This window comes from Jaculus jaculus, chromosome 1 (assembly GCF_020740685.1).
Source record: "Jaculus jaculus isolate mJacJac1 chromosome 1, mJacJac1.mat.Y.cur, whole genome shotgun sequence".
Taxonomy (NCBI): domain Eukaryota; kingdom Metazoa; phylum Chordata; class Mammalia; order Rodentia; family Dipodidae; genus Jaculus; species Jaculus jaculus.
Genome location: NC_059102.1, coordinates 334331652 through 334356704, shown reverse-complemented (window position 1 = coordinate 334356704; position 25053 = coordinate 334331652). Strand labels below are relative to the sequence as shown.

Below are 25053 nucleotides of genomic sequence, written 5' to 3'. Positions count from 1 at the left end.
CAGTGGTGGTGGCACATGCCTTTAATTCTAATCCCAGCGCTTGGGAGACAGAAGTAGAAGGACAGCTGTGAGTTCCAGGTCAGCCTGGGCTAGAGTGAGACCCTACTTTAAAAACAAACAAGAAAGCATGAGGACCTTTGCTTGATCCCCATACCCATATACAATGCCAAACTGGTACCATAATCCCAGCTCTGAGTGGGTGGAGACAGAACAGTCCCTGGAGCTCACTAGCTAGCCAGTCTAGCCTAATTGGTGAGTTCAAGGTCAATGAGAGACTCTGCCTCAAAAAAGAGGTGAATGGGGGCTGGAGAGATGCCTTAGTGATTAAGGCATTTGCCTACAAAGCCAAAGGACCCAGGTTTGATTCTCCAGGTCCCATGTAAGCCAGATGCACATGGTGGCATATGCATTTGGAGTTTGTTTACAGTGGCTGGAGGCCCTGGTGTGCCCATTCTCTCTCTCTCTGTTTCTCCCTCTTAAATAAATAAAAAAAGAGGTGAATGGGGGACTGGGGAGATTGCTCAGTGGTTAAGTTGCTTGTTTGCAAAGCCTGATGGCTTGGGTTCGATTCTCCAAGTACCCAAGTAAAGCCAGATGTCAAAGTGGCAATGTGTCTGGAGTTCGTTTGCAGTGGCTGGAGGCCCTGGTGTATCTACTCTCTCTCTCTCTTAAATGAGTTAATGTTTTAATAAAGAGGTGGACAGTGTACCTACAAAGCAACACCCAGAGTTATCCTCGGGCCTCAATATGTACTCGCATTCATGGATGGACATACGTATAAACATGCATGCACATACATGTGAAAATGGCCTTCACATGGCATGACTCTTTACATTACTACACAGCTACAAGACAAAGTGATAGCTGGGTGTGGTGGAGCACGCCTGTGATCTCAGAACTTGGGAGGCTGAGGCAAGAGGGTCATGAGTTGGTCAAGGCCAGCCTGGGCTATGTACTTCAACCCTGTCTCAAGAAAGAAATTATGCAATTACAATACTTTTATAAGCATAATGCTCTTGAACAAAACTCCTCCCTCCAATGCTTCCCTCCGGCAGTAACACTACGGCTCCATTCACATGTGGTTCAGATCTGGAAGGAGCTATGCTGATGGAGGCGGGAAGACCCACTTGTGATTAACACCATTCCATGACTAGGGTCCCAGTCTGAATCAAAAGGAGAAAGCTGAGCACCAGTGGCTACAGCCTCCTGCTTCAAAACTGCAGACACGATGTGATCATCATGGCTTTCCCTCCACGATGGCCTGTACTTGCAAGTGTGAACCCAAATAGACCTTTCCTTCCTTCCGCTGCATTTGTCAGAGCAACAAGAAAAGTAGCCAACGCCCATCCTCACACGTAAAAGGACAGTGGCACTCGTCGGAGGCCAGACCACCACTCCAGGACAGCTGTCCTCTGCCCTCAGTTTAATCCAGATGCTGTTGCTCTATTAAAATGTTCACCAGGGCTGGAGAGATGGCTTAGTGGTTAAGGCGCTTGCCTGCAAAGCCTCACAACCCAGGTTCGATTCCCCAGTACTCATGTAAAGCCAGATGCACAAAGTGGCACATGCATCTGGAGTTCCTCTGCAGTGGCTAGAGGCCCTGGTGCGCCCATATCCTCCCCCTCCCTCCCTTCTCTCTCTCCTTGCAAGTAAAAATAAATACTTTTTAGATCCTCTTTTTTTTTTTGAGGTAGGGTCTCACTCTAGCCCAGGCTGACCTGGAATGCACTATGGAGTCTCAGGGTGGCCTTGAACTCATGGCGATCCTCCTACCTCTGCCTCCCGAGTGCTGGGATTAAAGGTGTGTGACACCACACCCGGAAAAATAAATACTTTTAAAATGTTCTTCAGAAATGAAACATTCACCTGCTTGCTCCTCACTCTGTCGCAAGACTAACTGGTCGGAAGGGCTGATGCCACCTGCTCTGCGCTTCTCACGCTATTCCTCACCGCCCTCTGCATGGCTCCCTGCAGCTGGGATGTGGCCTTCGCTTGTTTACGTCACTAACCAGCATGTGTGAGAGCATGACCCTGTGCCCATTGGCCTGACTGCTAGGGGTGAGGAGCTGGCGGTGGGTGAGTGAGGTGCAGTATGTGCCCAGGGGCAGCATGCCATCCCCAGGTGTGCTGCCCTGCTCTGGAGGAATGGTAGGAGACTGGCTTGAAATGGACACAAGGTAACCAAATAATAAGACTCGGGCCGGAGAGATGGCTTAGCGGTTAAGCGCTTGCCTGTGAAGCCTAAGGACCCCGGTTCGAGGCTCGGTTCCCCAGGTCCCACGTTAGCCAGATGCACAAGGGGGCGCACGTGTCTGGAGTTCGTTTGCAGAGGCTGGAAGCCCTGGCGCACCCATTCTCTCTCTCTCTCCCTCTACCTGTCTTTCTCTCTGTGTCTGTCGCTCTCAAATAAATAAATAGATAATTTAAAAAAAATAATAATAATAAGACTCACCACATGAACCAGCAATTCTGAGTATGTATACCGAACAGAATTGAAAGCAAGGACTCCAACAGGTAACCCCACACCCACGCCCGTTCACAACAAACGAGTGGACAAGAGAAATGCACATTCATAACAACAGGGTATCACTCAGCCTTAGAAAGGAAACACGGAAACATGCTACCACATAGACGGATCTTGAAGACAACGTACTACGTGAAATAAGCAGATACAAAAGGAGATGCAGATATAGCCTGAGCTTTTCCAGAGCAGGAAGTGATCAAATTCATAGAGATGGGGTACAGAATGGTGGTTTTTGGCAGCTGGGGAGGGATGGGGAATTAGCGGGCACAGTTTCAGGAGGAGGGATGGGGAATTGTTTAACTCACACACTTTCAGTTGGGAAGATGGAGAAGTCTTGGAAATGAATGGTGGTGATGTTGCATGGCATTGTAAGTATTTTTATGTTTTTTTAATTTTGTTGTTCATTTTTATTTATTTATTTGAGAGCAACAGACAGAGAGAGAAAGAGGCAGAGAGAGAGAGAGAGAATGGGTGCACCCAGGTCTCTAGCCACTGCAAACGAACTCCAGATGCATGAGCCCTCTTGTGCATCTGGGTAACATGGGTCCTGGGGAATTGAGCCTCGAACCCAGTCTTTAGGTTTCACAGGCAAGCACTTAACTGCTAAGCCATCTCTCCAGCCCTTATGTTTTGTTTTTCTTGAGACTGTGCAATCAGACTGACCTTAAACTCCCTCTGTAGCCCAGGTTGGCCTGGATCTTTCAATTCCTAGGATTATGGGTGTGCACACCATGCCCAGCTTCACAGAAAGGTAAAGCTGCCAAACTGCAAGAGAAGATGGCTGCAGTGGTGAATTCCACGCTATGAAGGTTTTACCAGAGACAAAGCCAACACACTGGCCGGGCATTGTGGCACACGCCTTTAATCCCAGCACTTGGGAGACAGAGGTAGGAGGATCACGTGAGTTCGGGTCCACCCTGAGACTACATAGTGAGTTCCAGGTCAGCCTGGGCTACAGTGAGACCCTACCTCAAAAAAACAAAAACAAACAAACAAAAAACCACGAGGGCCCAGGGAGATGGCTCAGCAGATAAGGGCACTTGCTGCATGCCTGCTCACCTGAGCTTGATTCTCTCCGTGCCCACGTAAGGCAGGACACAAAGCGGTGAGCCCCATCTGCAATTCCAGTGCGCCTGTGGCAAGGGAGGAGAGCCAGGAGAATCCGGAAGCTCAGCAGCAGTGGCAGGAGAGACCCTGTCTCCACACCCATCCTACACATACACACATACACAGGCACGAGTGATTCGCCCTGTAAAGGAGAAAAGCCAGCCATCTCTGGTGGACAGAGGAGGGCCGCTGCACAGGGACACAGGAGTTAGTCGTATAGGATAAGCCGAGTCAGGCAGTGGGGAAGGGTAAGAAGGGAGGGGACAGGAACCCACTATTCCATCATGTCTCTAGGAGTTATTTTACAACTGTGGCAATCGGCAAAGTCTTAGCACCTAGTGCATCTAGCAATGGGAAGGAGGACAACGTAAGGATGCGGGAGGGGGAGTACCCTGAACTTTTTCCCTGAAGGGAGAACAGCAGCACCCCAACTTCCTGGGACATGTTGGCACCCATCCTATGGGGAAAATGTGGATTCATTCTGGAAGAGAGAACAGAAGGGACAGGTGACCAGACACCAGCCAAACCCACGAGCTTCCCAGTTGTCAAGACAGCACTTGTTCCCCAGAACCTATGGAAAGTTCTGGAAGAGCCATGGTCTATGTCCCCACCCCATCCCCGAGGGGAAAGCAGGACACAGATAGAGTATAAGATGCTGTAACTTTGCAAATGTAGGTCTGTGACCACAAGTCTCATCTCCCTGAGTCCAACAGTGCGGCTGTTCTCCCCACCCTCACCAGCCATCCTGCCCTTCCTGAAGTGTCACCAGTAATAACAAAGGAAAATCGAGAACACTGGCTCAGATGGGGGTCCCTGATCTCTGTTCCACAGTACCCACAAGACGCTTACATGCATAAAACTGCAAGGGACAAGATGACCTATATACTCAGGTATGCAGAACTGAGCTGAGCTCTCTGCTCTGGGCTTGTGTTTTATTTGCTGGTTTCCACTAGGCTGACTGTTCACTCCCATTATCCTAGTGAGGGATTCTGCTGAAGGGCTGTGGCTGACTCCTGCCACTCAGCACCACGGCCCGGGGCATCTGTTGCCCTCCTCCGAGCCTTGGCCTTCCTGGTGGAGAGCAGGGAGAAGGGAGGATAGAGGAGAGCTGGGAGGGGCTCCGGGAAGACTCCAGTTGCCATTCCTCAAGTGTCGGTCAAAGCACTGCTGGGCAGTCCTGTTTCGGATCAAGCCCAGTAGCTCCACAGATAGAAAGCCACAGAAGCCCTGTCCTGTGACAAGGTACGGGAGCAGCAGTTGAGACATTTGGTCACTAGAACACACAGGCACACATGCATGCAGAGGCGCACGCACACACACACAGTGTAAGTTTGGGGACGGCGGTACAGCTGCCCTACAGTCTAGGAAATGTGGTGCTCGGGTTTGGTCCCGGTACCACATAAAGCAACACCGAGACAAAAATGTCCAAGTGACCAAGAAAACAGCCTAGTCCAATCCTATTGTCCCATACTCTACGATCAGTGTCCCTTTTCTCCTAGTGTTTCTTCTGCCTCTCTGACTCTCCTTCCTAATGTCCATTTCATGGATCTTTGCATTTACATAGACAGAAAATACCAAGATTTCTTTCTTGCACATTTTTTTCCTGCTCTTGAACATGATGCCCCCAACACTCACCACCCCAAATTTGCATTTCCAGCATAGATCCTCCTCACAGGTTCACATCTCAGACATCTCTGATTAGTGCTTCAAAATTCAACATGTCCCAAGCTGAATTTATGTCCCCTCTAAGTCCTCCTCTGGAGTTATGACATTACCATGCAGACCAAAAGTGGGGTACCTCCACTTTCTCCTTTGACTCTTCAAATCTCATCGATCTACAGTGGTGTTGCCCACGGACCTCCAAACCTGCCATCCGCTTCCACTGCTTGTCTCAGCTCAGGTCCGCACCACAAGACCTCACCTCTCTGCGGCTGTCATTCCCAGTTCTCACATCAACGACACATCGAGAGCCTGTATTTGTCGACTCCTTGTCAGCTCCTGTGTCCAGCTGGCCTCCAAGTTCTGCACGTTCCATTTCCTTGCTGTCTCTTGAATCCATCCCAGCCAGCCCCTCCCATCACCAGGACCGTTCTCCAAATATCCCCGTCCCCTCCCGTCACTGCTACCAACCGACTGTGCACATGGTGTCCCTCCCGCCCCTCCCGTCCTGTCCACTGTCCTTCAGAAAGCCACTCTACATTGAATATCTGATCACAAGGCCAAGTCACTCCTCAGTTCAGAGTTTTAGAAAAAGTTACTTCTCAGCCTGGCACTCAAGGACCCAAGGCAGACTCTTAAACTCATACCCTCTCTGCTTCCTGGGCCATAGTCCCTGATTGCCATCTCCCTCCAAGCATGTGCATTTCTTTGTTCCTCTATCTGGTCATCACCATCAATAAGTCAATGTCATCTTGGTTCTTCTGGATGAAATTCCCCTCAATGCAAAGAGCCAAGAATGTGGTGAAAATGGAATGAAAAGTGTGAGAGAGAGCAGAGCCCTGTGTCAGTTGCCATTGCTTGGTCTTTCCCAGCCTGTTCTGTGCTTTTCCTGCTGAGATGGGTCTGCACATTCACTCTCTTGGCTCTGACTCAACTTCCGCTTAAGGGTCTTTCCCATAGCTATGTCAGATTAATTCAAGAAGACACGATCCCCTGATCTATCATCTACCTCTCTATCTATCATCATCATCTATCTGTCAACCATCTATTTAGTTCCTTGGAGTTAGAATTCTGATGGTGGCACAGTTGACAGCTGAGACTAACACTGTCCCAAGGAGCCATGCATCGATTTGGTTGAATTCTGGCTGATAAAAGTTAAAGAGAAGCATGGGGCAGGGGGTGTTGACACTTTCCTCCAAGGAAACACTGGACGTGGCTCTGTGATATAGGACGACCCCGCAGTGGGGTCACCATCCATGTGGTAATCATGAGCACACTGAACACTGGACGTGCTCTGTGATTTAGGACGACCCCGCAGTGGGGTCACCGTCCACATGGTAATCATGAGCACACTGAACACTGGACATGACTCTGTGATTTAGGATGACCCCGCGGTGGGGTCACCATCCATGTGGTAATCATGAGCACACTGAACACTGGACATGACTCTGTGATTTAGGATGACCCCGCGGTGGGGTCACCATCCATGTGGTAATCATGAGCACACTGAACACTGGACATGACTCTGTGATTTAGGACGACCCCACAGTGGGTTCACCGTCCATGTGGTAATCATGAGCACACTGAACACTGGACATGACTCTGTGATTTAGGACGACCCCACAGTGGGTTCACCGTCCATGTGGTAATCATGAGCACACTGAACACTGGACGTGGCTCTGTGATTTAGGATGACCCCGCAGTGGGGTCACCGTCCACATGGTAATCACGAGCACACTGAACACTGGACATGACTCTGTGATTTAGGATGACCCCGCAGTGGGGTCACTGTCCACACGGTAATCACGAGCACACTGAACACTGGACGTGACTCTGTGATTTAGGACGACCCCACAGTGGGGTCACCATCCACATGGTAATCATGAGCACACTGAACACTGGACGTGGCTCTGTGATTTAGGACGACCCCGCGGTGGGGTCACCATCCACATGGTAATCATGAGCACACTGAACACTGGACGTGCTCTGTGATTTAGGATGACCCCGCAGTGGGGTCACCGTCCACATGGTAATCACGAGCACACTGAACACTGGACATGACTCTGTGATTTAGGATGACCCCGCAGTGGGGTCACTGCCCACGTGGTAATCATGAGCACACTGAACACTGGACGTGGCTCTGTGATTTAGGACGACCCCGCGGTGGGGTCACCATCCACATGGTAATCACGAGCACACTGAACAGTGGACGTGGCTCTGTGATTTAGGACGACCCCGCGGTGGGGTCACCATCCACATGGTAATCACGAGCACACTGAACAGTGGACGTGGCTCTGTGATTTAGGATGACCCTACGATGGGGTCACTGTCCACACGGTAATCACGAGCACACTGAACACCGGTCGTGGCTCTGTGATTTAGGATGACCCCGCAGTGGGGTCACCGTCCATTTGGTAATCACGAGCACACTGAACACTGGACGTAGCTCTGTGATTTAGGACAACTCTACAACGGGGTCACTGTCCACATGGTAATCACGAGCACACTGAACACCGGTCGTGGCTCTGTGATTTAGGATGACCCCGCGGTGGGGTCACTGCCCACGTGGTAATCATGAGCACACTGAACACTGGACGTGGCTCTGTGATTTAGGATGACCCCGCGGTGGGGTCACTGCCCACGTGGTAATCATGAGCACACTGAACACCGGTCGTGGCTCTGTGATTTAGGATGACCCCGCGGTGGGGTCACTGTCTATTTGGTAATCACGAGCACACTGAACAGTGGACATAGCTCTGTGATTTAGGACAACTCTACAACGGGGTCACTGTCCACACGGTAATCACGAGCACACTGAACACCGGTCGTGGCTCTGTGATTTAGGACGACCCCGCGGTGGGGTCACCATCCACATGGTAATCATGAGCACACTGAACACTGGACGTGGCTCTGTGATTTAGGATGACCCCGCAGTGGGGTCACCGTCCATTTGGTAATCACGAGCACACTGAACAGTGGACGTGGCTCTGTGATTTAGGATGACCCTACGATGGGGTCACTGTCCACACGGTAATCACGAGCACACTGAACACCGGTCGTGGCTCTGTGATTTAGGACAACTCTACAATGGGGTCACTGTCCACACAGTAATCACGAGCACACTGAACACTGATCGTGGCTCTGTGATTTAGGATGACCCCGCAGTGGGGTCACTGCCCACGTGGTAAGCATGACCACACTGAACACTGGACGTGGCTCTGTGATTTAGGATGACCCCGCAGTGGGTTCACCGTCCATGTGGTAATCACGAGCACACTGAACACTGGACATGACTCTGTGATTTAGGATGACCCCGCAGTGGGGTCACTGTCCATTTGGTAATCACGAGCACACTGAACACTGGACGTAGCTCTGTGATTTAGGACAACTCTACAACGGGGTCACTGTCCACATGGTAATCACGAGCACACTGAACACCGGTCGTGGCTCTGTGATTTAGGATGACCCCGCGGTGGGGTCACTGTCTATTTGGTAATCACGAGCACACTGAACAGTGGACATAGCTCTGTGATTTAGGACAACTCTACAATGGGGTCACTGTCCACACGGTAATCACGAGCACACTGAACACCGGTCGTGGCTCTGTGATTTAGGATGACCCCGCGGTGGGGTCACCATCCACATGGTAATCATGAGCACACTGAACACTGGACGTGGCTCTGTGATTTAGGACAACCCCGCGGTGGGGTCACCATCCATGTGGTAATCATGAGCACACTGAACACTGGACGTGGCTCTGTGATTTAGGATGACCCTGAAGTGGGGTCACCATCCATGCAGTAAGCACGACCACACTGAAAGGATACATGCCCAAGATGACAGCCTCAAGGCATTTGATAGGCAAGGACTCACGGGTCATTTCTTTTGCTGTTTCCATTAACCTGTGGGATAGAGCACAGCAGATCTCAGGACTTGTCATTTCATTCTGCAGTCCAGCTGTCTGTCACTTTGTCAGCATGCCAGTCTCAACACTAGGCACCATGCAGGAATATACAGAGAAAGGGAAAACCTGCCTTTTAGAAATGCCCAAAGCATGTCTGCACTTGACAGGACTGAGACCTTGAAGACTCCCCCTTCTGCAAGGATTACCTCTCGGAGGTGAAAACCAATCTTTCATAGCCCCCTTCCAATCCCAGTACAGGGGCTTACAATAGAGTATGTAAGCAAGCACCTGTAACCACTGAGCCATCACCCCTACCCCTGTACAATGGAGGAGGTAAGGGCCTCATAAGGAGGAGTTAACAAGACTCCCCTCTCCCGAGACTCAGTTTTCACCCCGAGTTACCTTGTCAGAGTGGCCCCAGTGCTCAGCCTCACCTCCTCCTTGTAGCCCTGGGGCATCTCCACTCTCTACAGAGAAGGTACTGGATGCCAGGAGAAAGGGACAGAGGTTGGGAGAGGAAGCTAGCAGGCTACAGACTGGAGAGAGACTACCTGGTCCACAAATCATGCACCACTTACCCACTCAGCGGTCGCATTTTCCTAATTTCAAAGAACTGGGTCCCTGTATGATTGTATCTGTGTGGAGTATGTAAAGGGAAAGTGACAGAAGCTCTGAAGGTCCCAGTCATCCAGCAGAGGAACACACACATTCTCATTTCTCAACCAAAGGGGCCAGTGGCCAGAAGTAGTCAATGGCCCTTGTCTCCCTCAAAGCCTAATTTTTAATTCACTGAAGCCCCAGAGCACTTTGAGCTTCATAATGGTCCACTTCAATCTGCTGGGACTCTGCCTAGTTGACTACATCCCTTTCCTCATTTGCTCCTGCTATTCTGAGGTAGGGTCTCACTCTAGCCCAGGCTCACCTGAAACAAACTCTGCAGGCACAGGATGGCCTCAAACTCACCATGATCCTCCGACCTCTGCTGGGAAAGCAGCCTGAGTACATGTCTGAGTTCACCTACTAGACCAGGGACTCTTACTCTTTCGTCATCTGTAGATGACTCACAAAGCCCAAAGAGACCCAGCAGATGCAGGTTAGCAAATGTTATTAAACAAGTGAGAAATAACTGACTCAAAGTATAGATGGATGGTTTGATGGTCTGAAGGATCAATGGATAGATGGAAAGGTAGATAAATGTTAGTAGAGATATGGATGCAAAGAAGGACAGACAACAGACCAATAGATGAATGGATACATGGATCAATGGATTATGGGAAAGTGGGTGGAGAAATAATAGAAAGACAGATGGATCAAAGGATGGAAATATGGATGGGGGGACTGACCACTGTGTCAATGGATGAAATGACTGGATGGGGACGCAGGGAAATAGACGGCAGTAAGGTTTTCAATAACACACAGAACCTACTGTGAAACATCACTTATTTCATGCCGGCCTGATACTTGACATTGATTTCTCTAAATAAATAGCATCATTACCCACATCTTTACTTTGGTTGGCTGCCCATTTATCGGAAACCCTGCTTCAAAGTGTTGGTCTTTTTATTTTTTTTTTTTAATCTTAGAGGTAAAAGAGAAAAATGAGAAACTAAATACTTTTACTGTGAAATGATTTCTAGTTTTGTTTTGTTTTTGAGGTAGGGTTTCACTCTAGCTCAGGCTGACCTGGAATTCACTATGTAGCCTCAGGGTGGCCTCGAACTCATGGCAATCCTCCTACCTCTGCCTACTGAGTACTGGGATTAAAGGCGTGCGCCACCATGCCCAAATGATGTTTTTTACTTTGCCAAAAATTATACTCAAATAATGGGGATTCCAGTATATATGGTAGAACTCAATAAGAAGAAAAGTACATGATATGCTCATATTGCCTGTGCACATATTTAATTTACACAACTAGTGCATAAAGATATATCCATAATTAAATAGTGAAGTTACCTGGCTGCCTTCTCTCAGCCTCTTCTGGGTAACAGCTGAGTCCCTGGAAGTGACTGTGAGAAAACCCTTCCTGGCCCAGCAAGCGTGCTTCAGCTGGCTTTTACCCATCCACCAGAGGCCAATAGCTCCTCTTTCCAAAAGCCTACCAAGATCAGCACTCAAGTTCACTGCCACTTGCAGACCATCCCTGGGGAAGGCTGATTTGGGTCCTTCACAACTCCACCACTAGTTGAGCCCATCTAGAATTAGGGATGGCCCCACATGAACCCCAAACCCTGGCCCATGTGCCCAGGATAAAGCAACAAGGCATTCCAAGGAGGTCAGTAAGTATCAGGTGTCTACTCTGCCTCCCTTGAGTGATGAAAGGCTCTGGAACCAGGAGTATGGGCCCACAGCCTGCTGGGGCTTCCCACATCCACTCCACAGTCAGTGCGTGTGGGGGTGTGACTCAGGTGTCCCCCAGAGACCCAGGTGTTCTGAATGCTAGCTTCCCAGCTGATGGGGATTTGGAATTAATGCCTCCTGGAGGCAGAGTATTATGGGGGCAGGCTTATGGGTGTTATAGCCAGCTCCCCCTTGCTAGTGTTTGGCACACTCTCCTATTCCTGTTATGTGGGCCAGGGGGTGATGTCCACCCTCTGCTCATGCCATCGTTTTTCCCTGCCATCATGGAGCTTCCCCTCAAGTCTGTAAGCCAAAATAAATCCTTTTTTCCCAAAAGCTGCTCTTGGTCAGGTGATTTCTGCCAGCAATGCGAACCTGACTGTACAGTGAGCTAGGCCAACAGTCATCATAATAGGCCACAGAAAATGCAAAAGGCACATCCTTCAAGAATGTAAGATGAGGGCTGGAGAGATGGCTTAGCGGTTAAGCGCTTGCCTGTGAAGCCTAAGGACCCTGGTTTGAGGCTCGATTCGCCAGGACCCACATTAGCCAGATGCACAAGGGGGCACATGCATCTGGGGTTCATTTGCAGTGGGCTGGAGGCCCTGGCACACCCATTCTCATTCTCTCTCTCTCTCCCTCTTTCTCTGTCTGCCGCTCTCAAATAAATAAATAAAAATAAACAAAAAACTTTAAAGAATGTAAGATGTTATCCAGAGACACAGAGGCTCCCAAGACCACATCACTGAAGTAGACCTAAAATGAACCCAACATGGCTCAGGGAAATTTGTGGAAGAGGGGGTGGAAAGATTGTTAGAGCCTCATGTTGGGTCATTATGCACAGAGACATTGCCTCTTACCCATAACTAATGGCTAACCCCACAATACCCGACCCACATTCCCCAACGAGGAGGGTCCCTTGAGGAGGGGGGAGGACAGAGAGGAGACTAGAGATGGTAAAGAGGGTATCAACATGACTGTATACATACCATGCACATAACTATTTAAAAAAAAGAATGTAAGATGAAAGAGAGCCGTGAACTTGGGAGGCAGAGGCAGGAGAATAGCCATGAGTTTGAGGCCACTCTGAGACTACATAGTGAATTCTAGGTCATCCTGAGCTACAGCAGGACCCTACCTCAAAATAAATAAATAAATAAATAACAATGAAAGAATGATGAAGACTGCGCTGAGTACGCACTGCGGTTTGCGCTCTGAGCATGTGGCATGCATGTACAAGCACACGTGCCCCAACTGACACAGGCCCAGCCACATTTACTGTCGGCCTTCTCTGGCTTCCTTCTATGTTTAGATAGAAGCAGGAACCATTCTAATTTCTGTTGCCCCCCGGAATGTTCCATGGAGAGTGACAATCAGAAAGAACACTGGTCTGTCCCGGCAGGTGCTGGTCCTCCACAAGTGAGCTCTCAGTCTGAGGACCAGCACCAGTCACAGCAAGCCTAGACACGGCTGCCAGCCTTTGGAGGCTGGGGCTGGTGTCTCCTAGCTTGGCAGCAGGAGTGCATGGGCAGGTTCCAGGCATGAAGGTGGTGACCTGCAATGGGAACTGAGAGGCTAACCAAGTTATCTCTGTACCAGAATGAACAGACACGGGCATTACTCTGGCTGGGAGCTACCCAGCCCTGTGGGGAAGGTGCTAGGGTCTGGTCTCTTCAGGAGAGGCACATGAAAGGTTCATGTCTGTGGCACAGAGAAGAAGGAACTCTCTGGGGCCTAGTGGAACACATCCTCAGTCCAAAGTCCCTTCAGCCTCAAGGTTAGGGTGGAAAAGATAGAAAGCAGGCCTAGACCCTTGCAGGAATAAACTAGTGTCACCAGAAGCTGACCTCCTAGCCACCATGCCGGGGCCCACTCCCACTGGACTCTGATAAAATCCAGACATGGCAAGAGGACCGTCACCTTTGTCGCTTTGTCTCCACAGCATTGGCTGTGATGACTCTCAGAACTGACCTAACCTTGACACAAACAAACCATGGAGACTGGAGACTACTGGCATCAGAAGTCTGGCTGGGCTGAACCCTGCCTGACCCACACAGCTCCTCATCGAGTCCTCAAGTTCAAGTTTGGGAGAGGCCCCACTGCAGAGCTTCAACCATTTGTGAAGAACTGGACGACCTTTCATTACCCACGGGGTTGCTGCCCCAAAGGCGGGGCGGGTCTCCTCAGATCATGAGTGAGCAAGTGAAGGAGGAAGTACAAGGACAGAGGAACAGGAGGGAACAGGGAGAGAGAGGGAGCTTCCGTGATAGATAAGAGGAACGGGGTGCAAGATGATCAAGAAGAAGTGGAGAAACAAGGGGGAGCAGAGGGATGAGAGGAGGAAGAGACAGGGAGGAGGAGGGGAAAAGAGAAGACACAGGCTCAAGGTGGACCACTCCTGCTCTTGGTCCCACTGCCATCCTTGTCTACTCTGCTTGAAGGAACAGGCCTGGTCACGGCCATGTCACCCCCTACTGTCATTCTTGTAGGCTCTCACCCAGGGGCATCCCTCCATGTCTGGCCTCACCAACCTTAGAGAGATCTGGATGACCAGCTGGGGACAGACATGCCACCAGGCTTGGAGTCACCACGCTCATTCCCTGGCTGGAAGGATACTGTAGTGTCTTCATGTAATTCTGGATGGCCTGGAGCCAGTCTGGGATCGTCATTGACAGCCTGTAATTTGGGACCTGGGGTATTGAAGGCTGCAGAGAAACAGAGAGAAAGAGCTCTTGTTATCAAGGGTTCTTTGGGTCCAGCTCCTGTGGGATAGAACAGGGCTCTTACCATTAAGTAAGAGCTTCTCCCAATAGAAGCGAGCCACTTGGCATGGTCACTTGTTGCCACGATGCCTTCTCCATACCAGCTCCCCAGGACAGCCTGTCCACCATTGCAGCTCTCCATCCAAGCTCCCCGCAGCCACACTCCACCTCGAAACGTGGGTCTCTTTGGTCCTCCTGGTGCATGAGTGTTACATGGCTTGCCTTTCCCACGGAAACATACCTGGCTCCCTGAGCCCGGGGTCGGGTGCTATAGTGTCCCTCCATCGAACCAGGCCCCGTGGACACAGCAGCCTCAATAACTCTGACATTTTTAACTCACGACCTCTTTTGCTACGTGGTAAACGATGACCCATCCACTCTTGGACACTGTTCACACAGGATACAAGGTAAATGGTACCCTAGTCATTGTCACACTATGGCACACCCGCTATGGGAAGCATTTCTCAATAGCACATGCCCTGTAGTGCCCATGGCATCCCTCCCTCCCCAAGGCCTTTTCCTGAGTAGATGAGGACAGACTCCGTCCCTTGTCTTGGCTCTCCTGATGAGAGCAGCACCTCCATCTCACGGCCCTTCTTACTCTTCACCCTCAACAGGGCCGCTCCGGGGTGCGCAGACACCAGCCATGGCTTGTTTTTAGGCTGGTTCTTTGGCTTTATTGCCCCTTATATGGTTGGCATCTCCTGATCTCCGTCTACTGGTGAGTCAGGTCAGGCGAGAGCAGCTGGGTCCCGGCACTCCCAGGCATTTGAGAGCGGGCTCCTTCAGTGTTAGCCAAGCAGAAAGCGCTGCAGGGGAGACCAGGCCCATCCTGGAGGAAAGCCGAGCCAGCGGGGCCCAAGGGCCGTGGGCTTGGCAGACAGAAGAGGAAAACAGACTCGGGGACAGCCCCAAGCTGCCTGGCCAGGCAGGCAGCGCAGCCAGACACCTTGTGAGGAGATGCCTGCCTCTCTGGGTGCGGGCCCACTGTGAGCAGGGAACGGAGGGCATGCTGCCCTGGGCATAGGCGGCCATTCTACCCTGGCTACTCTTGCTGCAAACAGCCCCTGCTTTTCCCCTCCGCACCTCTGCTGCAGCTCCGCTCCGAGACAGCGATTCCAGCAGTGGCATTTGCTCCACCGCAGCCTGGGCGCCGCATGCGGCTGTGTGGGCGCCCGCAGGCCCGACTGTGCTGCGAGCTACATTTTCTTTACAACACTTCAGCCCAAACAGAGCACATTCCTGTCTGGGAGCGTCACTTTGGGGAGCAACATGTTCCAATTTAAACATTTGCTACCATGACTCTCCATTCACACATACTCACAATACACAAGTGTGTTCTCTTTCTCTCTCCCACATAGAAACTCTCATACAATCTTTCTCACACAAATTCTTACAGATACACAATCTCCCTCACACAAACACACACACACACACACACACACACACACACACACACACACAGCTTCTGTCCAACTAACACTAGCAAGTGTCAAGCTTGTCCTTGCTTTACTGCTCAGTACCATTCACACGTCTACCACACCTAGACTTCTGTGTAAAAGAGTGTCAGATTTCACAGAGAGGTGAAAGAAGGGGGGTGGGGACAGACCCTTCCTTAGGTCCAAACTCAAGGCCAGATACAGAGCAGGAAGCTGAGAACAGAAGAAGGGAAATTAGGGCTGGAGAGATGGCTTAGCGGTTAAGTGCTTGCCTGTGAAGCCTAAGGACCCTGGTTCAAGGCTCGACTCCCCAGGACCCACGTTAGCCAGATGCACAAGGGGGCGCACGCGTCTGGAGTTCGTTTGCAGAGGCTGGAGGCCCTGGAGCACCCGTTCCCTCTCTCTCTCTCTGCCTTTCTCTCTCTGTCTGTTGCTCTCAAATAAATAAATGAACAAATATTAACATAAAAAAAGAAGGGAAATTACAGTCCACGTAGACACAGACAAGGGATGTTTTATGTATTTCACAGAAAAAGTTGGGGAGTTGAAGAAATGGGACGGGAGTCCTGTGGCCTGCATGACTGGCAAGTGTTTGTCTCAGAGTCCACCGTGGGGGTCGACCACGAAGTTAGTTCCACTCTCCCCAAGCCCACTGGCTGATGAGGCGGTGAGGCCTCAGAATAGCAGCCAATGGTGCCCAAGGGATTTAGACAACAGCTGCCGGGTTACCTCAGCTTACTGTGGCCACATTTGCTCCGGGCTGTGGTGGGGAGCAGAGTTCAGGCTGCTGGGTGAATGATGTCATCAGCTATAAGTCACCCTGGGGCCAGGGTGAGCTGGCTGGGGTAAGCTTAGCTTCAACCAGCATCTTGGCCTGCCAATATTCTTGCTGGACCTGGGCTATCAGTCAGGGTCTAACACCCCAGGAGGCTCCTTGGGGTACTATGATGAGACCATGGGACACTGCTGTGACGATGACATGACTTACTAGATGAAGAAGCAGTGTGTGGGGGTGGGGAGGGCTATACACAGTGGTCCCTGGGTGCTGTATCATTCAGCAGTAACATGTCCTCAGTTTCTAGACTAGGGAAGTCCAAACAAGACACACTTTAGTAGAACAGGAAAATCACATACACAAGGCCCAAGTTCCTGGCATGCAACTCCAGAGCTTCCCATCGAGATGATCCTTCCCACCTACAGAAGGAGATGATAACATCCACTCCCCCACCCCAGGGTGACATGTGGTGACAATGAGTTAAAATCCTTCATTTGTGAAGAGTTCATACAAAGTGCTAAGAAAGCTCATCCGGGCTCAGTGAGAAGTGGAACCAGCCAAGTGTGTGGATTGAAGAAATGAATAAACAAAATGGACTCTAGTCACAAGTGGAATACTTTTCAGCCTTGAAACAGAAGCCTCACCTGGGAACGCTAAGACATGGAAGAACCTTGAAGACAGCTTACTAGGAAGTGAAAGAGACCACCACCACCAGGGGAATGTCGTGCAGTTCCTTGTGAGGGTCCTAGAGTCATCCAACTTACACCCAGACAGTCGAGAGCAGTGGCCAAGGGGCTCAGGGGCCACGGGCGCGCGTGTGCGCAGGTGCCGATGGCAGAAGAGGAGGTGCTGGAGACGGTGGTGGTGGCAGAAGCACTGCGGTGTCCGTGTCCCTCAGGCCACAGGGCTGTGTGTCGGTCAGCTTTCTGTGACTGTCATGTGACTTTCTAGGGCTGTCAGTTTAGAAAGAGGAGAGGCTTATTTTGGCTCACGGTTTCAGTCCGTGGTAATGGGGATGTGACGCTTTGTGTTGGTGACACATCATGGAGGGAGCATGTGGCGGAGGCCTGTTCACCTCGCGGCATCCAGGAGACAGAGGGGAGGGGCCGAGGTCCCAGGATCTCATTCAAGGGCACACCCCGAATGACCTAACTTTCTTCCACTAGTGCCCACCTCCTAGGGTAGGGAAAGTCTGGAGCCTGTGGGCTTTGGGGGGAAATTCGAGATCCAAGCTACAACAGCCATACACTCGCAAAGCGGCGGGTTGTGTACTCTGTGTGTTTGACCATGATAAATAAAGCAAGCTATGAAGAGATGATTTACAAAAGAAATGCAAATGATGAGTAAACACTTTTAAAAAGTTCAAGCTTATTAATAATTTAAGTAATGCAAACTAAAGCCACCGTAAAATGCCGTTTTCTATCTTTCCAGTTAGCTACGACATTCTGCATGGCAGCCAGCCAGAGCGAATCAGAACTGGCCTGTCCGCACACTGGGCCTGTGGCTGGGAGTGAGGGCCCTGGTAGAAGAAAAAGGACACAAACCACAGGCAAGACTGGCAAGCAGCCTCCTCTCTTCCACTCCATTCTGGTCAAACAGGAGGGAGCTGACAGAACCCAAGAGGAAGGGAGGTGGGCGAGCACAGATGTGCAGCTGGCGGGGCACCGTGGCAGAGAAGGGGAGACCAGGCATGGAGCCAGGAGGCAGCTGGAGGCCCTGGCACTAGACTAGCAACCTTGGACAAGAACAAGGAGGAGCCCTGGTTAAAAAACACACTGCACAGGCGCCACACGAAAGCGTTTTCAACCTGGAAGAAGGCGCAAGGAGCAGCACTCCTGAGCCCAGGATGGGCCCGAGGTGTCAAGGGACCCTGGTGACTCTGGTCGGGTACAGAGGTCTTGAGATCACCTTGGACAAAGCCAGCCAGCCAGGCCAGAGGAAGAGCAGGCAACCAGAGCAGGGGAGGGAGGGAGCTGCTCATGGGAGCCACAAGTCCCTGTCACACTTCCTAAGCTGGGCAAAGCCCAGAGCTCTAGTGCGACTTCCTTCCCAATTTGGAATTGATGTGAGGGTGAGACACAAACATGTGACTCTGTGAGAAAGCAACGGATATTTCCTGCAGAGCCATCCTGGTGTTCTGCCTGAGCAGAGTGTGGCTCTGGCCTGTAACCCCAGCACTTGGGAGGCTGTGATTGGAAGATCACTGTGAGTGTGAGGCCAGCCTGGACTATAGAGTAAGTTCCAGGTCAGCCTGGGCCAGAGTGAAACCCTGCCTTAAAAAAAAAAAAAAAAAAAAAAAACTGAACTGAGGGCTGGAGAGGTAGCTTAGCTGTTAAGGCGCTGCCTGCTAAGCCTAAGGACCCATGTTTGACTCTCCAGGTCCCATGCAAGCAAGGTGCACAAAGTGACACATGTGTGCAAGATGGCACACGTGTCTGGAGCTCAAGTGCAGTGGCTGAGGCCCTGACGTGCCAATTCACTCTCTCTCACACTCATAAAAATACCAACCCCCCCCAAAAAAAAACCAGAAGAGGGCTGGGGAGATAGTTCAGCTCAGCAGTTAAGGCAACTGCCTGCAAAGCCTAATGCACCGTGCTCCATTCCCCAGTAATCATATAAAGCCAGATACAGAAGGTGGTGCATGTATCTGCAGTGTCCTGGGTGCCCATTCTCTCTTTCCTTGTAAATAAATAAAAAAAATATATTTTTTAAGCTGGACATGGGGGCACCTGTCTTTAATCCCAGCACTGGGGAGGCAGGGGTAGGAGGATCACTGTGAGTTCAAGGCCAGCCTGAGACTACATAGTGAATTCCAGGTTGGTGTGGGCTGGAGAGAGACCCTACCTTGAAAAACAAAAACAAAAACAAAAATTTTAAAACAGCAAGAAGAGAAGGGGGGGGGGACTGAGGAGATGGGTGCTAAGCCTGATGACCAGAGTCTAGCACCCTAGAACCTACATACAGCTGACTGCAAGCTGCATGCACTTCGGTAATCCCAGGTGCCTATAGCAATGGGAGGCAGAGTCAGAATCCTGAGCCGGCCAGCTGGTCTGGCATTCACAGCAGCAAAAAACAAGCAAGCCCCTGTGTTAACAAGGCGGAAGGTGAGAATCAACATGAGGTTGTCCTCTGACCTTCAGAGCACCTGGGTCATACACACATCCCCCAAAAAGAAACAAGGAAAAGAAAAAAAATATGAGGAGTGTTTCCTATCCTGCCCCTGCTCCTTCTGAGCCCACCACTCTCTCTGCCTCTCCTCTCATCCTTTACTACCCTCCAGACAGCTCTCACTATTTTTCTCAAATTATCTCAAAGATCAAGCTGGAGGAGAAGCCTGCAGCCATGAATTTGGAAGGTGGATCTCAAAACAGGTGATCCATCCCCCAGGTAGAGATATCTGGACCTCCAGGCAGAACTTGCCACAGACACTAGAGGAACGGCCGGTAGTCCAAAGACACATCCAGAGCTCTGTACAGCCCTTGGGACCTTCACCTGCTCCTGTTTTGCTTCTCAGTCCACATTCAACTGCCAAAGTGATTCCTCTACCCTAACTCTCCAGCACCCTGCTTCTATGCAAATTCCTCAGCATGGCATTGACTTGGCTGAAGGAGGAAGATGAGGCCCCAGAGGAAAGAGTCTGCCAAGCTGAGACTTCCAGGAAAATCCTTGGCTTTGCAGAGAAGCAGCCCCTGACATGGTAGCTTCAAAGGCTATTCCCAGGCTTGGGCAGGGGTCAGGGCTTGGGGAACACTGGGGCTGGGGGAATGCCATGATGAGACTGAGGATGGAGAGCAAATCGTTAAGATGCAATGCTCACTTGGGAGGAAGAGGCAGGAGATCAGGAGTTCAAAACCAGCTCCAAGAGTGACTTTTGGGTGTGCTACCTGAGACCTTGTCTCCAAAAAGATGTGGGGCTAGGAAGATGGCTCAGGTGTTAAAGGCACTTACTTGCAAAACCTGCTGGTCCAGGTTCAATTCCCAAGCTGACCAAACAAGCCAGATGTAAAAGTGGTTCAAATATCTGGTGTTCGGGCTGGAGAGATGGCTTAGCAGTTAAGTGCTTGCCTGTGAAGCCTAAGGACCCTGGTTCAAGGCTTGATTCCCCAGGACCCACATTAGCCAGATGCACAAGGGGACGCATGCATCTGGAATTCGTCTGCAGTGCTGGAGGCCCTGGCGCGCCCATTCTCTCTCTCTCTCTCTCTCTCTCTCTCTCTCTCTCTCTCTCTCTCTGCCTCTTTCTCTGTCTGTCACTCTCAAATAAATAAATAAAAATAAACCAAAAACATTTTTTAAAAAAGTATCTGGTGTTCATCTACATTGGCAAGAGGTCCTGATATTCCCAAGACAGACACACACACACACACAAATAAATAAATTAAAAAGAGAAAATGCAAAGTAAGAGAGAAATGTTTGTTCTTATTTAGGTTCAAAAACCAACTGCCACCATAGGTAGTGGCACGTGCCTACAAATCCCAGCACTCAAGAGCTGAGACAGGAGGATCATGAGTTTGATGCCAGCCTGGATTACATATGGAGACCCTGTCTCAAAAAAGAAAAGGAGGCTGGAGAGAAGGCTTAGTGGTTAAATCGCTTGCCTACAAAGCCTAAGGACTCATGTTCGACTGTCCAGATCCCATGTAAGCCAAACGCACAAAGGTAAGGCAAGTGAAAGGTCGTACATGCCCACTAAGTGGCACAAGCATCTGGAGTTCGATTACAATGGCTAAGGCCCTGGCATGCCAATTCTCTGTCTCTCTAAAATAAAATTAAATAACAGAAAAAAGGAAAGTAAAAAGGGCCCACACATTCATATTTGAGTTGCAGGAGTCCTGGCTTAGAAGCAACTGTTATGACACTTTTGGGTTACTCTAACGTACAGTATCAGGAGTTGTGGGGTTGCAGCTCAGGTGGTAGGTAGCATGCCTATCTAACATGCATGAAACCCTGAGTAAAATCCTCGTAACTGCATACATCAGTGTGGTGGTAGATACCTGTAATCCCAGCACTTGGGAGGTGGAGGCAGGAAGATCAGATGTTCAAGGCCATCCTTAGCTACATAGGGATTCAAAGCCAGCCTAGGATACATAAGACCCAGTGTGAAAGAGACCTTGAACTTTTTAAGTGCTGAGATGACACGCGCGTGACACCATGTCTAGCTGGGAATGTTCCTTTTATTTTTTATTTTTTGAATTTGCATTATTTATTTATTTATTTATTTATTTATTTATTTATTTGGAGGTAGGGTCTTGCTCTTGCCCGGGCTGACCTGAAATTCACTATGTAGTCTCAGGGTGGCCTTGAACTCACGTCAATCCTCCTACCTCTGCCTCCCGAGTGCTGGGATTAAAGGCATGTGCCACCACGCCTGGCGGGAATGTTCTTAAAGAAAGTGGCGTTCAGCCACAGTCCTGGTGGAAGGATCGAGTGCTGGGCTCAGGCAGTAGAATAGAAATCTACGTTCCAAACTGCTCAACTCACAACTCAGAAAACTGTGTTTCCTATGTGTGACTAATGGCAAAGTAGTAGTTGTCATAGACAGACGTCAAGGAGAGCGAAGTGGTAAGCCGCCTGTTCCTGGGAGGTCTTGAGAGAGAGGAAGGCATTTGGCTGGCAGGTGGGCAACCATTTCATCAATACCAAGATTCTTTGCTTGCCACATGAGGGAGGAGGGAGAGCAGAGGGTACTAGATAGAAAGGCAGTGGGGCATGGTGGCATCTGACCTCTGCTGCCGGTGCCCACTTCTTCCAGGCTTAAGGGGGCTGGGTATTCATCGGTAAGAACAGGGAGATTCTGAAGTCAGAACCAGAGCTGTCCATGTTCAGGGGGAAGTGAGCAAGAGCCATGCGGGCTGCTCTCAGGCAAGCCTCCAGCTGGGCACAATGAAGAGTGATCTAAAACACTCAGTGAGGCCGCAGGAAGCTTACAGCCTCGGCTGCTTTCCCAAGGGTTGCACCAGCGGCATCCCGGTCTGCAGGCACGGATGCTTAGCGGTCACCGGCTGGGGACTCTGCCTCGTGGCCTCAGGTCTGCTGTTCCGGGTCAGCTCAGGAACTGTCTTGGGCTTCCTAGCCCAAGGAAATCATCACCACACTGGAACCACCAGGTTCGGCAGCCGTTCACCCAACTTGCATTTTGATATTTTATATTAGGTAATCAATGCAGCCTCACCCACCAGGGATGTCTCCTTCCCTCTGTAACCATACCCCTTGGCCATCAAGCCCAACTGGCTCCCTGGCATCCCTCCAAAGTAAAAAAGAGAGGCTGTCCGAGCCTCTTCCTTCCTTCTCTAAGCAGTGAGACTAATTCATCATGTGTACTGGAAAGTCCCTTTTAAGCCACAGCCAAAACCCTTCTTTTTTTTGTTCTCTCTCCTTTTCCTGGCGCCCAAATAAGCTGAGAAGAGACAGTTCACTGTTTTTGCAAGTTTCAGAGGTGAAAGTCACTGTTATTTAAAAAAAAATTGGCAAAAACTCTAGAAATGATTCAAACTGGTTGGCTGCAAATTCATTCACAGCTTAATAAATCATGTGTGGAGGTGGGGGACAGGGAGGAGGAGGCGCTCTCAGGAGGACTAGCCGGGGTGGGGGCGGGGCGGGGGTTCTGAGCACCCTTGGCAGGGCTGGTGGCGACCTAGTGGTTCTACCTAGCATTTGCTCCGCAAGGATGTGCAGGGATGCGTGCACAGTTGAGTTGGGGTGGAGATTGGGAGAGACGAGGGCCCAACCCAAGTCTATAGAGCCGGGACCGCAAGCCCCGGCCGCCCGTCCCCATCTCATTTCTAAGGCTTCCTTGGCAGGGGAGCTGTCAGGAATCGGGAGCAGGGACTTTTGCAGCAGGGGGCTGCCTCTCTTTGCGGTGTGCAGGCCGAGAGGGTCCCGCAGCAGCACTCAGCCCACCCTCTGCTCCGACCACTGACCTTTGCCAGGAAGGCGGCGTTCCTGATGGCTCCTACCATTTCTCCCCCTTTGGGGTGCACCTTGGCGACGTGCAGCCACATGCGCTCCCAGGTGTGACTGTCGATGGGGAAGCCGCTCTTGTTCACGTGAAACAGCACCCCGCCGTCTTTGTCCTCCTCCTCCGAGCCGCCGCTGGTGGCGAGGCTCACGGGCCGCGCGTGGCTGCTCCGGGAGCGGGGGGTGCCCTTGGCGCCTTTGGGGTGCGGGCAGCGGTGGGTGCCGGCGGCGGCGCCGGTCATGGCGGCGGCGGGCGGCGGGCTCAGCGCCCCGCGGCGGGGGCCTCCTCCATGCCGCGCGCGGCGGCGGGACGCGCCGAGGGGAAGCGGCGGCGGCGGGGGCTCCGCGGGGACGGCCGGTCTCCCCGCGCACCGGCCGGGCCTGGAATCAGCGGAGACACCGCGGCTCAGGAACGACCCTCCCCGCGCCGGGGGTCCCGCCCACCGCCGCCGCCCCCCGGGACTTGGCGCCGGCCCGCAGTCGCCGCGCGGTTACCCAGAAAGGCAGCTGGGCGCGAGCCGCTCTGCCTCGCCCGGCTCGGAGCCCGGGGTGGGGTCGCCGGCGGGGGTCGCGGGGCGCCCGGCGCGGGCACGGGGGGGGGGGGGCAGCGGGGCGGCGTGCCGACGCGGGGACCCCGCGCGGCCCCGGCTCCCCCGATGTGCCCGGGCCCGGCCGAGGGCGCGCCGGCACGTGAGCGCACCGCGAGGGCGCTGCAGCAGCCGCGGCGGGCTCGCGAGGCCCGGGGTCCTCCCCGAAGCCCCGGGGGTCCCGGCGGGCGAGGGGCGGCCCCGACCGGCGCTTCCCGGGGAGTCCACGCGCCCGGAGCCCCGAGAGGGTGGCCGCGGGCGTCAGGGCGCGCGGCGCTCGGGACCCACCTCGGGACGGCGGGGGCTGCTGCTGGGGCTGCGGCGGCCGTCGCCTCATTCCATGTCCCATTCTCGAATGTTATGCTGTGACATATAACCGAGTCACCCGGGCAGCCGCCGATGCTCCGGGAGCGTCCATTGGCCACCGCAACAAAGAGGGGCGGGGCCCGGGCGCGGGGCTCCAGAAGCCCCGAGCTCCGCGGCGCTCGGATTGGTTCCGGGCCCCGGGGCGGGAGGGCACCCGAGGAAGGGAAGCTGGGCGGCCACGCGAAATGTGAGCACTGCGGTGGCCCGGGAGGCGCTGGGGCCGGAGCGATGGTCCCGGGACGCACGAGCCTCTTTCCCCAGGGATCGCGGCACCGCCAGGGAGGCAGAGCAGGGCTTGCTCGGCATTGGAAGTGCGTTCTCCAGGAAGGCTTGAACACAGTTGCTGAGCCCTTCACTGGGTGATGGGTGGATCCCGGTATGCACAGAACCCTAAATGACAAGTGTCCCCCAGATTAACAAGTGGCTCGGCCTTGGATCTGTAGTTGCCAGTCAGTGGATGAAGACGCCAGGCTGCTTGGGACACTATAAAGTCCAGGAAGCCAGCCAGGCCTCCACTGTTCTGCCACAACTACTTGGTCAGAGGAGGGAGTGGGGCCATGCCTCACTGACGCAAAGTGAGTGGTCCTCCCACAGTCGCCTGTCACCATTCAAGCGCCTTTCTCTTAAACGTGA

The 25053-nt window shown here is 52.0% G+C and overlaps 1 protein-coding gene across 2 annotated transcripts in view; it reads right to left on the bottom strand.

Annotated features, from left to right (window-relative positions):
* Window positions 1–23709, bottom strand: part of Vash2 (vasohibin 2) — a 44138-nt gene extending 20429 nt beyond the window's left edge. Inside the window, exons 1-4 of one of the 2 annotated variants that reach the window (XM_004671297.2) lie at window positions 23431–23709; window positions 14151–14239; window positions 9773–9829; window positions 9118–9192 (exon numbers count right to left, since the gene is read on the bottom strand). In XM_004671297.2, the coding sequence (XP_004671354.1) occupies window positions 9118–9192; window positions 9773–9829; window positions 14151–14239; window positions 23431–23709 (500 nt within the window). The remainder of the gene's footprint in view (window positions 1–9117; window positions 9193–9772; window positions 9830–14150; window positions 14240–23430) is intronic. The other variant, XM_004671298.2, reaches the window with a different exon arrangement.
* Between the last annotated feature and the right edge of the window lie 1344 nt (window positions 23710–25053).